General features: G+C 39.8%; 1 protein-coding gene across 1 annotated transcript; it reads right to left on the reverse strand.

Moving 5' to 3' along the window:
- Positions 1-6,699: 6,699 nt before the first annotated feature.
- LOC135557180 (trace amine-associated receptor 1-like) lies at positions 6,700-7,725 on the reverse strand. The gene has a single exon (XM_064990385.1). It carries the CDS (start codon positions 7,723-7,725, stop codon positions 6,700-6,702), a length of 1,026 nt encoding a protein of 341 aa, XP_064846457.1.
- Positions 7,726-13,945: the final 6,220 nt, after the last annotated feature.

The following is a 13,945-nucleotide window of genomic DNA, read 5'->3' on the forward strand; positions in this document are numbered from 1 at the left end:
TCACCCTAAAAGTGTTTTTCCATACCCAACCTGATGTTTGATAGAAATAGTGAATTCAACCCTGTGTAAATCAGTCAGTTTTTAACGTTCTTAACGTATAGACTTACATATCCACTGAGGATATGTGTTCACGTACAGCTTCCCGTGCCAACCGGAAGTGCCACAATTGGTGTCATAGGAGCTGTTTCGAAGGGTTCAAAAAGTCAGGTCTTTCCAAAACTTCATATGTGTGATTAGGCAACTCTCATGAATGTGAATCAGTCATGTCTCCCATACAATTTCCAAGAAAAACTCACACACACACATACACAGCTTGGACGGAGGGACATAGTGTGGTGCGTAGAGACAGACAGAGCCTGAAATAGTTACCTTTGTTCGAACTATTAAAAAAACGTCAGACCTCGAGTTCTGAAATTTTAGAAACCTGTTCAAGAGCTCAGGTCGATAGTGTATGGTGAGTTATGTGGCTCTAGAACGTTTTCGGACCGAGAAACAGCCTCATACATTTGCAATACCTTCAATTCATTTTAACATCACGAAAATGAAGACATTTAGAAATGTCCCAGAGTCGCAAGACTAGGTGCATTGCAACCACCTTGGCCCAAAGAGACGTACCCTAACGTTTCTGTCCGATAGCTCACTCAGTAAAAAAAATAAAAAATAAAAAAAATTCAAGGACCCCGTTGCAACGCCCGTAAAATGTGGATTTTCAACACCAAATAAGGTCGCTACTCTGGCTCCAAATTACCTATCGAGTCGAAACTTGGGATTCGAGGTCGCCTCAGCTAGGCCTACACTTAATGTCAGAACGGGACCCGCAGTTAGAAGGTAACTTTGTGTTTTATGTTTTTATTATGGTTTGAACAGAAGGCGCTGTGAATTTTGGGCCAGCTCTGAAATATGTGATAGTTGGCTTCAAAGTGGGTGTGGTGTCAGTTTGTATCAGTTTGGTGTCAGAATGATATCTAATTGCCTGATGGACGCTGACTTGCTGGCTGACTTTTGTCCATTTGCAATATGTTTAAACAGTGAGAGACCATCACCAAAATGACATTCTGAAATCAACACCAACGAGCGAGGGAGAGGAACCAGAAACACTGCCCGGCCATCCCAAGTTCATCGGGCCAGTCAATTTTGCATTTCTGCAGTATTTTTGAGCATGACAAATTTGTGATGGTAAATGCCCATAGAAACATATTGCAATTGCACAGTGCATTTGCAATATGATTCAACAGTGAAAAAACATCACCAAATGTACATGATGAAATCAACACAACGAGCGATGGAGAGGAATCAGAAACACTGCCCGGCCATCCCGAGTTCATCGGGCCAGTCAATTTTGCATTTTTGTAGTATTTTTGAGCATGACAAAATCGTGATGGTAAATGCCCGTTGAAACATACTGCAAATGCACAGCTGTGCCACTGGTGATTGGAACGGGTTACCAGGAGCACCAGGAGCACATTGTTTTTTAATGCCATTATGGGGTAGCAAGGGGTCCATGGTTGGGTAGGGAGCACTCCCCACCCGTGCCCATCCAATAGGGGGCGCCCCTTGGTATTTTGGACGTTTAAAAAAAAATTGTTAAAAAACAACCGTCCCACTTCTCCCTCATCATACATGACTAATAGACCATCTACGTTGATTCATGGCTTAACATAGTGCTGTATATCATTTTGGCAGTATAAATGCCTTTTGGACATGGTTCACTGACTTTTGGGTTTGTAAACTGACATGGGGGCGGCAGGGTAGCCTAGTGGTTAGAGCATTGGACTAGTAACCAAAAGGTTGCAAGTTCATATCCCCGAGCTGACAAGGTACAAATCTGTTGTTCTGCCCCTGAACAGGCAGTTACAGGCACTGTTCTTAGGCAGTCATTGAAAATAATTTGTTCTAAACTGACTTGCCAATTTAAATAAAGGTAAAAATCCATTGATTGTACATGCAAATGGACATAACATCCTGATTTGGCACTTTCAAATATGTCATATTGCATTTGGACATTTCTTATGGCATTTGGCTCCCCCCAAGATTTAAAAAAATTATGATAATCAAATATGACAAAAGTATGTTCATACAGTTCTTATACATGTGTAATTGACAAAAAATCTAAAGTATTTCGTAAAATGGTCCAGAAAGCACTTTTTAAGGGGGTGATACGTTTTTGATTTTTTTTCTTCACATTTTCCACAGTGTCCGGCGGGTCGTATGTACGTGCCGCTGGCTGTTCGTGATCAATTGATTCGATGGGCTCATTGTCTACCCTCGTCGGGTCACCCAGGTATTTTTAGGACAGTGCGAGGTCTTCAGAGGAAGTACTGGCGGCCCACTTTGAGGAGGGATGTGCGATTCTATGTCTCCTCCTGTTCTGTGTGCGCCCAGAGTAAGGCTCCTAGACACCTGCCATGAGGTAAATTACAACCTCTTCCTGTTCCACAATGGCCGTGGACCCATCTATCGGTGGATTTTCTTACTGACCTTCCCCCCTCTCAGGGTAACACAACGATCCTGGTCGTTGTGGATCGGTTCTGTAAGTCCGGCCGTCTTATCCCATTGCCCGGTCTCCCTACGGCCCTACAGACTGCGGAAGCTCTTTTCACCCATGTCTTCTGGCACTACGGGGTGCCCGAGGATATAGTTTCTGATCGGGGCCCCCAGTTTATCTCCCGTGTTTGGAGGGCATTTATGGAACGTCTGGGGGTCTCGGTCAGCCTGACCTCAGGGTATCACCCGGAGAGTAATGGGCAGGTGGAGAGAGTGAACCAGGAGGTGGGTAGGTTTCTGCGGTCATATTGCCAGGACCGACCAGGGGAGTGGGCGAGATATATTAGGGTCTGGCTCTCGACCCGAAACCTGCCCCTCCGCTTGCCCTGCCGGAAGCTGGGTCCGCAATGTATAGGGCCATTTAAAGTCCTGAGGAGAATAAACGAGGTTTGTTATCGATTATTACTTCCTTCGTATTATCGTATTAACCCCTCGTTTCATGTGTCTCTTCTCAGGCCGGTGGTAGCTGGTCCCATGCAGGAAGGTGAGGTTCCTCCGCCCCCTCTGGACATCGAGGGGTCCCCGGCGTACAAGATACGAGCTATTCTGGACTCGAGACGCTGGGTGAGGGGCTTGCAGTACCTCGTTGACTGGGAGGGGTATGGTCCGGAGGAGAGGTGCAGGGTTCCGGTGAGGGATATTCTAGATCCAACTATGTTGAGAGTGTTCCATCGCCTCCGTCCGGATCGCCCAGCGCCTCGGCCCCCGGGTCGTCCCCGAGGACAGCGTCGGCGTGCTGCGGGAGCTGCGCGTCAGGGGGGGGGGGTACTGTCACAAATATTACCGAAGGTGACTCCCCTTCTTGTTCGGGTGGCGCTCGGCGGTCGTCGTCGCCGGTCTACTAGCTATCACCGATCCGTTGTTCTGTGTTCCTTTGGTTTTGTCTGATTGGTATCACCTGTTTCTTGTTTGGTTGTTAGGGTAGGGTTATATATAGTTTGTTCAGCCCGCTTCTGTTTCGTGCGGGCTTGTTTGTCTGTTCTATGTTTGAGTGTATTTTGTTTGTATTTTGGGTTTCGCGCTGTCCGTTAATATTTCTGATCATTTGTTTTCCTACTTTTGTTCATGTTATTTTTGCGGGACATTAAAGCGTGTTTTTTCCCACATCTTTTGCTCTCTGCGCCTGACTCCACACCTCCTCACTCATTTGCCGTAACAGTATTTGAATATTATTTTTATAGAAATGTATAAAAATACAATTAAACATCATACTGTATCAGTCTGGAATGAGTTGTCCATCTTGATAATATTCCTCTGCAAAACTGACAGGTGCTCTACTGAAGAAGGTTAAAGATGGAAAAACAAATAGATACAGTAAAGGCATTGTACACACCTGGAGTATTTCAAATGCATTCAAATGTACCATTTCACGTTGCCATCCTTCCTGAGAAGCCTCGGCTTCAGAAGCTTAATGTACCATAACCTGTTTTCATCTCAGATACAGATGGAAAACACAGGGACAAATAAACAAACAAGGAAAGAATAAATGTATATAACATATGGCTTATTTGTTAACACATTACAACCTACATTATAGGCCAGTTTCACAGATCCAGATTAATATGTACAGTACCTATCAAATGTTTGGACACACCTACTACAACTATTAAATAACACATAAGGAATCATTTAGTAACCAAACAAATCAAAATATTGGCATATCAGGCCAAGGGTGGCTACTGTGAAGAATCTCAAATATAAGATATATTTGTTTAACACTTTTTTGGTTACTACATATATAATATGTGTTATTTCATAGTTTTGATATCTTCACTATTATTCTACAATGTAGAAAATAGTAAAAATAAAGAAAAACCCTTGAATGAGTAGATATGTCCAAACTTTTGACTGGTACTGTATATTGTGTGCGTACTGTTGGTCAGTTGTTATGAGATGAAAGGAAATTAAGGGATATACTGTATTATGTGATTTATAAAGTAAGATCTTCAAAAATAGTCAGTTTCACAGAAAACATTGCACATTATCAACACAAATAATCTTTATTTCAGTAATATCACCTTAGTACAAACATACACTGCTCAAAAAAATAAAGGGAACACTAAAATAACACATCCTAGATCTGAATGAATGAAGTATTCTTATTAAATACTTATTTCTTTACATAGTTGAATGTGCTGACAAAAGAAATCACACAAAAATGATCAATGGAAATCAAATTTATCAACGCATGGAGGTCTGGATTTGGAGTCACACTCAAAATTAAAGTGGAAAACCACACGACAGGCTGATCCAACTTTGATGTAATGCCCTTAAAACAAGTCAAAATGCTTGTTCAGTCTCAGTAGTGTGTGTGGCCTCCACGTGCCTGTATGACCTCTTGTGTACTTATTTGCCACCATAATTTGCAAATAAATTCATTAAATATCCTACAATGTGATTTTCTGGATATTTTTTTCTCATTTTGTCTGTCATAGTTGAAGTGAACCTATGATGAAAATTACAGGCCTCATCTTTTTAAGTGGGAGAACTTGCACAATTGGTGGCTGACTAAATACTTTTCTGCCCCACTGTATGTATGTATGTATGTATGTATGTATGTATGTGTGTATGTGTGTGTGTGTGTGTGTGTGTGTGTGTGTGTGTGTGTGTGTGTGTGTGTGTGTGTGTGTGTGTGTGTGTGTGTGTGTGTGTGTGTGTGTGTATGTATGTATGTATGTATGTATGTATGTATGTATGTATGTATGTATGTATGTATGTATGTATGAATAAGATAAGATATGGGAGAGGAGAGGCTACCTCCTACTAGATGACATGTATCGATTTCATGTTTTGGGGCCAACTGGATTATACTTGTTTTTTAAACCTACACACCTGTGTCTGATATAGTTTAATAAAGGACTGAGAACAAAGGCACATGTCACACTTCTTTGTCAGTATTGATTTTAGACATACAGTGAGCTCCAAAAGTATTGGGGACAAATTCACTTATATGTGTATTAAAGGAGTCAAAAGGTTTTGATCTCATATTCATAGCACGCACTGACGACATTCAGGTTGTGACTCTACAAATCTGTTGAATGCATTTTCTGTTTTTTTTTCGGTTGTGTTTCAGATTATTTTGTGCCCAATGGAAATGAATGGTAAATAATGTATTGTGTCATTTTCGAGGCACTTTTTATTGTAAATAAGAATAGAATATGTTTGTAAACACTTATTTTGTTGTTGTTGTTTTTTACCCCCATTTTCATGATATCCATTTAAGATCTTGTCTTATCTCTGCAACTCCCTAAGGAGAGGCAAAGGTTGAGTCATGCATCCTCTGAAACATGACCCGCCAAACTGCACTTCTTAACACCCGTCTGCTTAACCAGAAAGCCGATGTGTCGACTCAACTCTCAACTGACAACCAGCCTGCATGCTCCCGGGCCGCCACAAGTAGTCGCTAGAACCCGATAAAACAAGTAAAGCCCCCCCAGCCAAACCCTCCCCTAACCCGGACAACAATTGTCCTCCTAACGGAGTCCCAGTGACAGCCAGTTGAAACACAACCTAGGATCGAACCCAGGTCTGTTGTGACGCCTCAAGCACTATGATGCAGTGTCTTAGACCACTGCACCACTCAGGAGGGCCGTTTCTAAACACTTCTACATTGTGGTTAAAAACATGATTACGGATAATCCTGAATGAATCGTGAATAATGATGAGTGAGAACGTTATAGACACACAAATATCATACCCCCAAAACATGCTAACCTCGCACCATTACAACAACAGGGGAGGTTAGCATGTCTTGTGGGTATGATATTTGTGGGTCTGTAAGTTTTTCATAATTTAAAGTAAAAGTGACACCAAAATTACACACTACATTATTTAAAATAAATGTCTATTAATGGAATTTGTAGAGTCCCAAGCTGGATGTAGTCATTGTTGCATGCAATGAATATGGGACAAAAAAACAAACCTTTTACTACTTTAATACAGATATAAGTGAATTTGTCCCAAAATTTTTGGTCCACTAAAATTGGGGGACTATGTACAAAGTGGTGTAACTTCTAAACGATTCACCTGATATTTATCAAAATACCTTTAAATTAAATCTGTCAGTTGGCACGTTAAACTTATCCTCATTGTATCATTTCAAAACCAAAGTGCTGGAGTACAGAACCAAAACAACAAAAAATGAGCTCACTGTATTTATTCTGAAAACAATTGTATTTCTGAAGAGTCAGGTTGAAATATTTGACCAGAAATGATCATTCTAAATGCCCTCCTGAACCAACTGTAAAAGAATGCATACACCATGGGATTAATAGCTGAATTAAAATAGGCAATCCATATAAGTGTTTCCATCAAAACGGGTGGGGTAGAGTAACTAATAAAAGGATCAATGCAGTTGACAACAAAAAAGGGTGTCCAGAATGATAGAAATACCCCCATAATGATAGCAAGTGTTTTGGTGGCCTTCCTCTGTGATTTACCTACTGACTTCTGATTGGTTGTACCCTGAATTGAGCGTGTCTGTCTCTGTGCTATTAGGAAAATCTTTAGATAGATGCTAACCATCCCGACTCCTGGGATGTAGAATGAGAGAACCAAAGACACAGTACTCAACACTTTGTTTTGAAACAAAATACATCCTCCCTCACAGGCAACATTTTCATAGTAAAAATCCTCCATGCCCAAAATATTGAGCTCCAGAAATATCATACACAAACCTAATACGGCAGATACCGTCCAGATGACCAGCATCATAATCAGAATAACATGAACAGTTATTTTAGTTCTATAAAGGAGAGGGTGACACACTGCATAATACCGGTCAATAGAAATAAAACACAAGTTAAGAATGGATGCAGTGCACAACATGACATCAGAGCTGGTGTAGATTTTACAGAATAAATCCCCAAAATACCAGCAGCTTTCCGCTGAATATATTATTCTGGGAGGCATCACTAAAACCCCCAAGAGAAGGTCTGACACAGCCAGAGAGAGGATGAGGTAGTTGGTTGGGGTGTGGAGCTGTTTGAAGTGAATGATGGGGATGATTACAAGAAGGTTGCCACACACTGTGAGAACAGACATTGAGCCGAGTAAGACATAAAATAATACTCGTATTGTTGGAGGAAAGATTGACCTTTTGCAAGACCCATTCACTGATCCAAAACATAGAGGTATATTCTCAACAATATCAGCCTTGCTGAGACTGATTCCTGGTTCCATGGTCGTGGTTGAAAAAATCTTATCTGAAATACGAGAGATACATTATTGTCACAGTATTACTATAGATGTAAACATCAATTACAGAATATTAGTTAGTACATTATTACATCATTTTGGATGATTTACTTAAACAAATTCAAATGCTGTATTTTTGTCACTTGATAAAATGTATTAAAATTACTTTTGCTTATTCATTGGAAACATTACTACAAATACCGAAAGGGAAGTGTTTTGCCATTTCAAAAGATGGTTAATCATTTTTCTGTTCAATTCAGCATACCTTACCTCTCAGCCATGCAGATGTTGACGTATCACATGTGAATCCTTTTTCTCTGGTCACAATGTGATACAAATGGGAACTTGACTCTTGTGCTTTTGTACCTATAGACTATTACCATAATGATGATCACAATGTAATGTTGACCAATCAAACATTACTACATTCAACTTTACATAAAAGGTCTGTAGCAGAGCACTACATTTGATGATGTCATAGTTGTAACAACTCCCTTCAAGAGGATATGATAGTCTCTTTCATCAGCCACAATGCCATCCAATCAGTGAGTTCATTACACATTTGACTGTTTTTGCCAAATTTGCTACAATAATTGGATTTAAGGTGCTGTATTGCCGAAGTTCTGCATTGTAGCCCAATTGACATTTAAAAGCAGTGGTCTATTCACAGCATTATCAGGAATTACCTTTCCATTTTAAGCGCACTACAGTGCAGAATTTCAAAGGTAAGGCTTGAATCCAGCACTGTCATGTTCAGGCAAATGCACAGATAGGGCTCAACCAGCGCCCGAGCAACTGCTCTTTTGCCTGCTTATGAAAAACTGTCCTTGCAGCTTGGTGGATTTAAAAAAAATGTATGAATAATGCAAACATAATAAATTGTCTCTTTTCATTTTTAATGTAACTAATTGCACATCAAACTAGCTAATTTCATGAGCTCCCGAATCAAAGAAAATTTCCCTTTCACCTGCCCTTAGAGTGCACTCGTCTGACTTGCATGTAGTGGCCACTGGCTGGCAATGCTGGGTGCGGAGACTTGAATGCTGATAGGAGGCTATTATTGAGTTGAATCTGTCATATGTGTCCTGCACTGTTAGGGACAACAAATTGGACCCGCAGCTAGAACGTAACTACGTGTTTTATGTTTTTATCATGGTTTAAACAGAAGTCGCTGTGAATTTTGGGCCTGCTTTGAAATATGTGATAGTTGTTTTCTAAATGAGTTGGAAAAAGTGGGTGTGGTGTCAGTTTGTATCAGTTTGGTGTCAGAATGATATCTAATTGACTGATATGTGCTGACTTGCTGGCTGACTTTTGTCCATTTGCAATATGTTTAAACAGTGATAGACCATCACCAAATTAACATTCTGAAATCAACACCAACGAGTGATGGAGAAGAACAAGAATCACTGCCCGGCCATCCAGAGTTCATTGGGCCAGTCAAATTCGCATTCCTGCAGTTTTTTTGAGCATGTCAAATTCGTGATGTTAAATGCCCATTGTAACATAATACAAATGGACAACCGAGTGCCTGGTGGTTGGAACGGGTTACCAGGAGCACATTTTTAAAATGGTTTTAAATGTCTTTAGGTGGTGAAAGGGGTCTACGGTTGGGTAGGGAGCACCCCTCACCCATTTGGACATTTCTTATGGCATTTGGCAATGGTTCACTGACTTTTGACCTCCTATGAAATCATATTGCAAATGGACTAAACATACTGATTTAGCACTTTCAATACTTTCATATTGCATTTGGGCACTTCTTATGGCATTTGGCAATGGATCACTGACTTTTGACTTCATATTGCAAATGGACAAAACATATGCCTTTTGGACAAGTAAAAAAAAATATGACAATAAAATATGTCAAAAGTATGTTCGTACAGTCTTATACATGTATAATTGACAAAAAAACAAATCGAAAGAATTTCAAAAAACGGTCCAGAAAACACTTTTTTAGGCGGTGATATGTTTTTTCAATTTCTTTCAAATGTTCAAAATTTGAGTCTTGGGTCTTGACTAGATGTGTATTTGCAATATGAAGATTTACCGTGGAGCGCGCTCGCCTTTTATTGGATTTTTGCTGTGTGACACTTGGCATTTGCCATATGACATTTGCAATAAGTTTTGAATAAAATGGCATCCATTTGAGTGGTATTGTACATAGTGTATATGTTTCGTACGGTGCCAATAAGTTTTTGTCTATTTCAGGGGGGTATTCTCTTACATTTCTATCGCACCATACTGCCCTTAGTTCTTCAACAATCAATGGGTATACTGCATACTTAATATCATTTGCAATTGGGCAATAGGAAATCTGCAGATTGTGCCTTTAATTAATAATTACTTCTCAGGGCTAGGGTAAATTTTTCTGAATTTCTGCCTGATTGACATGCCCAAAATAAACCGCCTCATACTCAGGGCCAGAAGCCAGGATATGCATATATTTGGTAGCATTGGATTGAAACGACTTTGAAGTTTGTAGAACTATATATCATACAAATATTGTATGAGACCAGATTGCAATTCCTATGGCTTCCACTAGATGTCAACAGGCTTGTTACTTCCAAAAAGAGGAAGAATTTGGAGTTTGGTACAAAGAGTCACAGTGGAAAATCAGTCTGTTGGCACGGGACAAGGCGGACACAAGCTTGCTAAATTTTTGTTTTCTATTCTTTCCGTAGGAAGTAATTATAGTGTATTTACATTTTAGGTTACATGAGGATTAAATAGAATTGTAGTTTGACTTGTTTGAACAAAGTTTAGCGGTAGGTTTTTAGATACCTTTGTCTGCAAGTTGAACGAGTGGATTACTGAAATCGATTACGCCAACAAAACTGACCTTTTGGAATATAAAGAAGGATTTTATCTAACAAAATGACAATTCAAGTTGTAGCTGGGACCCTTGGGATTGCAAACAGAGAAAGATTTTCAAAAGTAAGTGATTTACTTAATCGCTATTTGTGATTTCATGAAGAGTGTGCTGGTTGAAAAATATGTTGATGTGGGCGCTGTCCTCAAACAATCGCATGGTATGCTTTCGCTGTAAAGCCTATTGTTAATCGGACAGTGCAGTTAGATTAACAAGAATTTAAGCCTTTAACCGATATATGATACTTGTATGTTCATAAATGTCTAATATTACGATTATTTATTTGAATTGCGCGCCCTCCAATTTCACCGGATGTTGTCAACAGTTGTCCCGCTGACTGGACTCCTATCCCTAATTAATGAGTGGTTTGGAATGCAAGGTGAGTTGTACATCAGTGAGTCTACAGTGCCTTGCTCAGGACCTCATACAAACCCCTGCTTTGCAGGTCCAGTGATGTCATGGTCTGTAACTCTGTTTGTTCACTAACTACAATAATGTCTTGCCATGCTGCTTATTTATCCCCTACAGTAGCTTTCTGACAAATGCATTGACATTGATTGACATACTGACTTCTGGATTAGTGACTTCTGGAAGAAATACATTCAGAAGAGGTAGGTCACTTTGTGTAGTGAGTCTGTGACCTTAATGACCGGTGCTTTGAGGTGCTCATGGCAACCACTTCATGGCATCAGAAAAGCATGTTGAGAAGTCTCCATAGTAATGATCCTGTTAAGGGTGGACAAATGGAGGATCCACAGGGCTCTGTTAACACCTCTTAATAATGATTCCATTCCCACAGGTGTCTCGCCACTCAGAAGGTGTGTAACGGTCTTCTTCCTCCTCTGACAAGGAGTAGTAGGTGGACCAATGCGGAGGACCAATGCGCAGCGTCGTAAGTGTTCATGATACTTTTAATAGAACACTGAAAAATACAAAATAACACAGTGAAATAACAAAAACCGAAACAGTTCCGTGTGGAACACACAGACACAGAAAATAATCACCCACAAATCAAGGGTGAAAACAGGCTGCCTAAGTATGGTTCTCAAGAGGGGACAATGATTGACAGCTGCCTCTGATTAGACAACCCATCCAACTCATGCCCTGACCATACTAAAACAAACACATAACAAAAGAACTAAGCTGAGGAATGGGGCTAGAGAAATGTAACCACTCTTCAATTCATAAACAAGCTATAAATGCGAGGACTGACCATAAATAAATAGATTAATAAATAAATAAAATAATATGCCTAATTTGTAAAACAGAAAGCATAGTTATCACATTATAGTCTACATTCTGGACAGTTTCACAGAGACAGATTAAATATATCCAGGAGTAGGTATAGTTCTGGTTTATAAAACAAGAGCAAAAAAGAACAAGTCCCAGATTTCCCCTTTAACCTTGGATTACACACATATGGTCTGTGACTACATTTTTAGAGGAAGATTATTAATCCCAGTTCTGGAATAATTAATCATAATTAATCACAACAACACAGAGTTAACATACATGTGCAGAGATAACTGAGGTGAAAATAGAACTATCATCAAAGTCTGTACTAGGTGAAAGATTCCAGGTGTAGAAATCCTAGACCCACAGTGCATAGCGGGATTCAGCGGGTGGGCAGAACGGATGCAAATGTCTCCTTACAGCACCACTAAGGACACCTCAACTAAAGAACAATTCTGAAAGGATCTTGTATTACTCACAGATTGTTTGTTTTTGGTGGCATACAGCATCTGGGTGAGACTGTCCTTTACAGAAAAACACATGATTTCAAGTGGAAAAAATCATGTGAATATTTGAATTTTACAATCTTAACATGTCATCACGTATGTGTAGTTTAATTGTATCACATGTTGCTTTGCATGTTGTCACTTGTTATCACATGTTATTACTTCAAATAAAATCAAGTTAAAACATTCCACTGCTGGCTTGACTCTGAAGCTATGCAGGGTTGGTCCTGATGGTCACTAAAGATCCCATGGCACATATTGTAAGAGTAGCGGTGTTAACCCCGGTGCCCTGGCTAAATTCTCAATCTCAATCATACCATCATGGCCACCTCATCATCCCCAGCTTCCCTTTAATTATTCTCCGGGTTGTTGCTGAAAATGAGAATCTGTTCACAGTCCCCTTACCTTGTAAAAATAAGGGTAAAATAGATCAAAATAAAAAATGACCTGCGGCTTATAAAGGCTTCATAAAGCCTTCACAAACACTACGTAAATGTGTCACAAATCAGCTAGAACCGTATGTCATGTCTATAAGGGGTTCATAAATGTGGCGTAACTGTGTGACATAACCACCAATGTCAAATGTGATATAACCCACTCTGTCAAATATGACAAACATGTGTTTTATAAAGGGTGGCATAAGCACCGCTTACAGGCTTTATAAATTGTGTTCACAATGCTTTTATAAATTGTGTTCACAACCACATCAGCTAATAACTTTTGAGGTCTGGGAAAAATCTAAGAAACTTTGATTTTTGAGTGTAGTTGCCCTTTATTTCAGTTTCTAGGAACGAGATTAGGTGTAACGTCACTAACATGACTTCACTTTATAGCGTGTGCCATCCTTCAGCCCAACAGCCCTTTGTAAAGCACATGTTAATATCATATTCGATATAATGTCATTTTTCTGCATCATTTTTGGACAGAAAGTTTCTGATTTATGCAATGTTACGTAGATGGACAAAAGCTGTCCTTGAAACAGTCATGATATGTTTGTCAAATGAGAGATCAGGGTCAAGAGGAACGCCGAGGTCCTTCACAGTTTTATTTGAGACGACTGTACAACCATCAAGATTAATTGTCAGATTCAACAGAAGATCTCTTTGTTTCTTGGGACCTAGAACAAGCATCTCTGTTTTGTCTGAGTTTAAAAGTAGAATGTTTGCCGCCATCCATTTCCTTATGTATGAAACACAGGCTTCGAGCAAGGGCAATTTTGGCTTCACCATGTTTCATTGAAATGTACAGCTGTGTGTCATCCAAATAGCAGTGAAAGCTAACATTATGTTTTCGAATGACATCCCGAAGAGGTAAAATATATAGTGAAAACAATAGTGGTCCTAAAACGGAACCTTGAGGAACACTGAAATTTACAGTTGATTTGCCAGAGGACAAACGATTCACAGAGACAAATTGATATCTTTCCGACAGATAAGATCTAAACCAGGCCAGAACTTGTCCATGTAGACCAATTTGGGTTTCCAATCTCTCCAAAATAATGTGGTGATTGATGGTATCAAAAGCAGGACTAAGGTCTAGGAGCACGAGAACAGATGCAGAGCCTCGGTCTGACGCCATTAAAAGGTATTTTACC

Source organism: Oncorhynchus masou, chromosome 16 (genome assembly GCF_036934945.1).
Source record: "Oncorhynchus masou masou isolate Uvic2021 chromosome 16, UVic_Omas_1.1, whole genome shotgun sequence".
Lineage (NCBI taxonomy): Eukaryota > Metazoa > Chordata > Actinopteri > Salmoniformes > Salmonidae > Oncorhynchus > Oncorhynchus masou.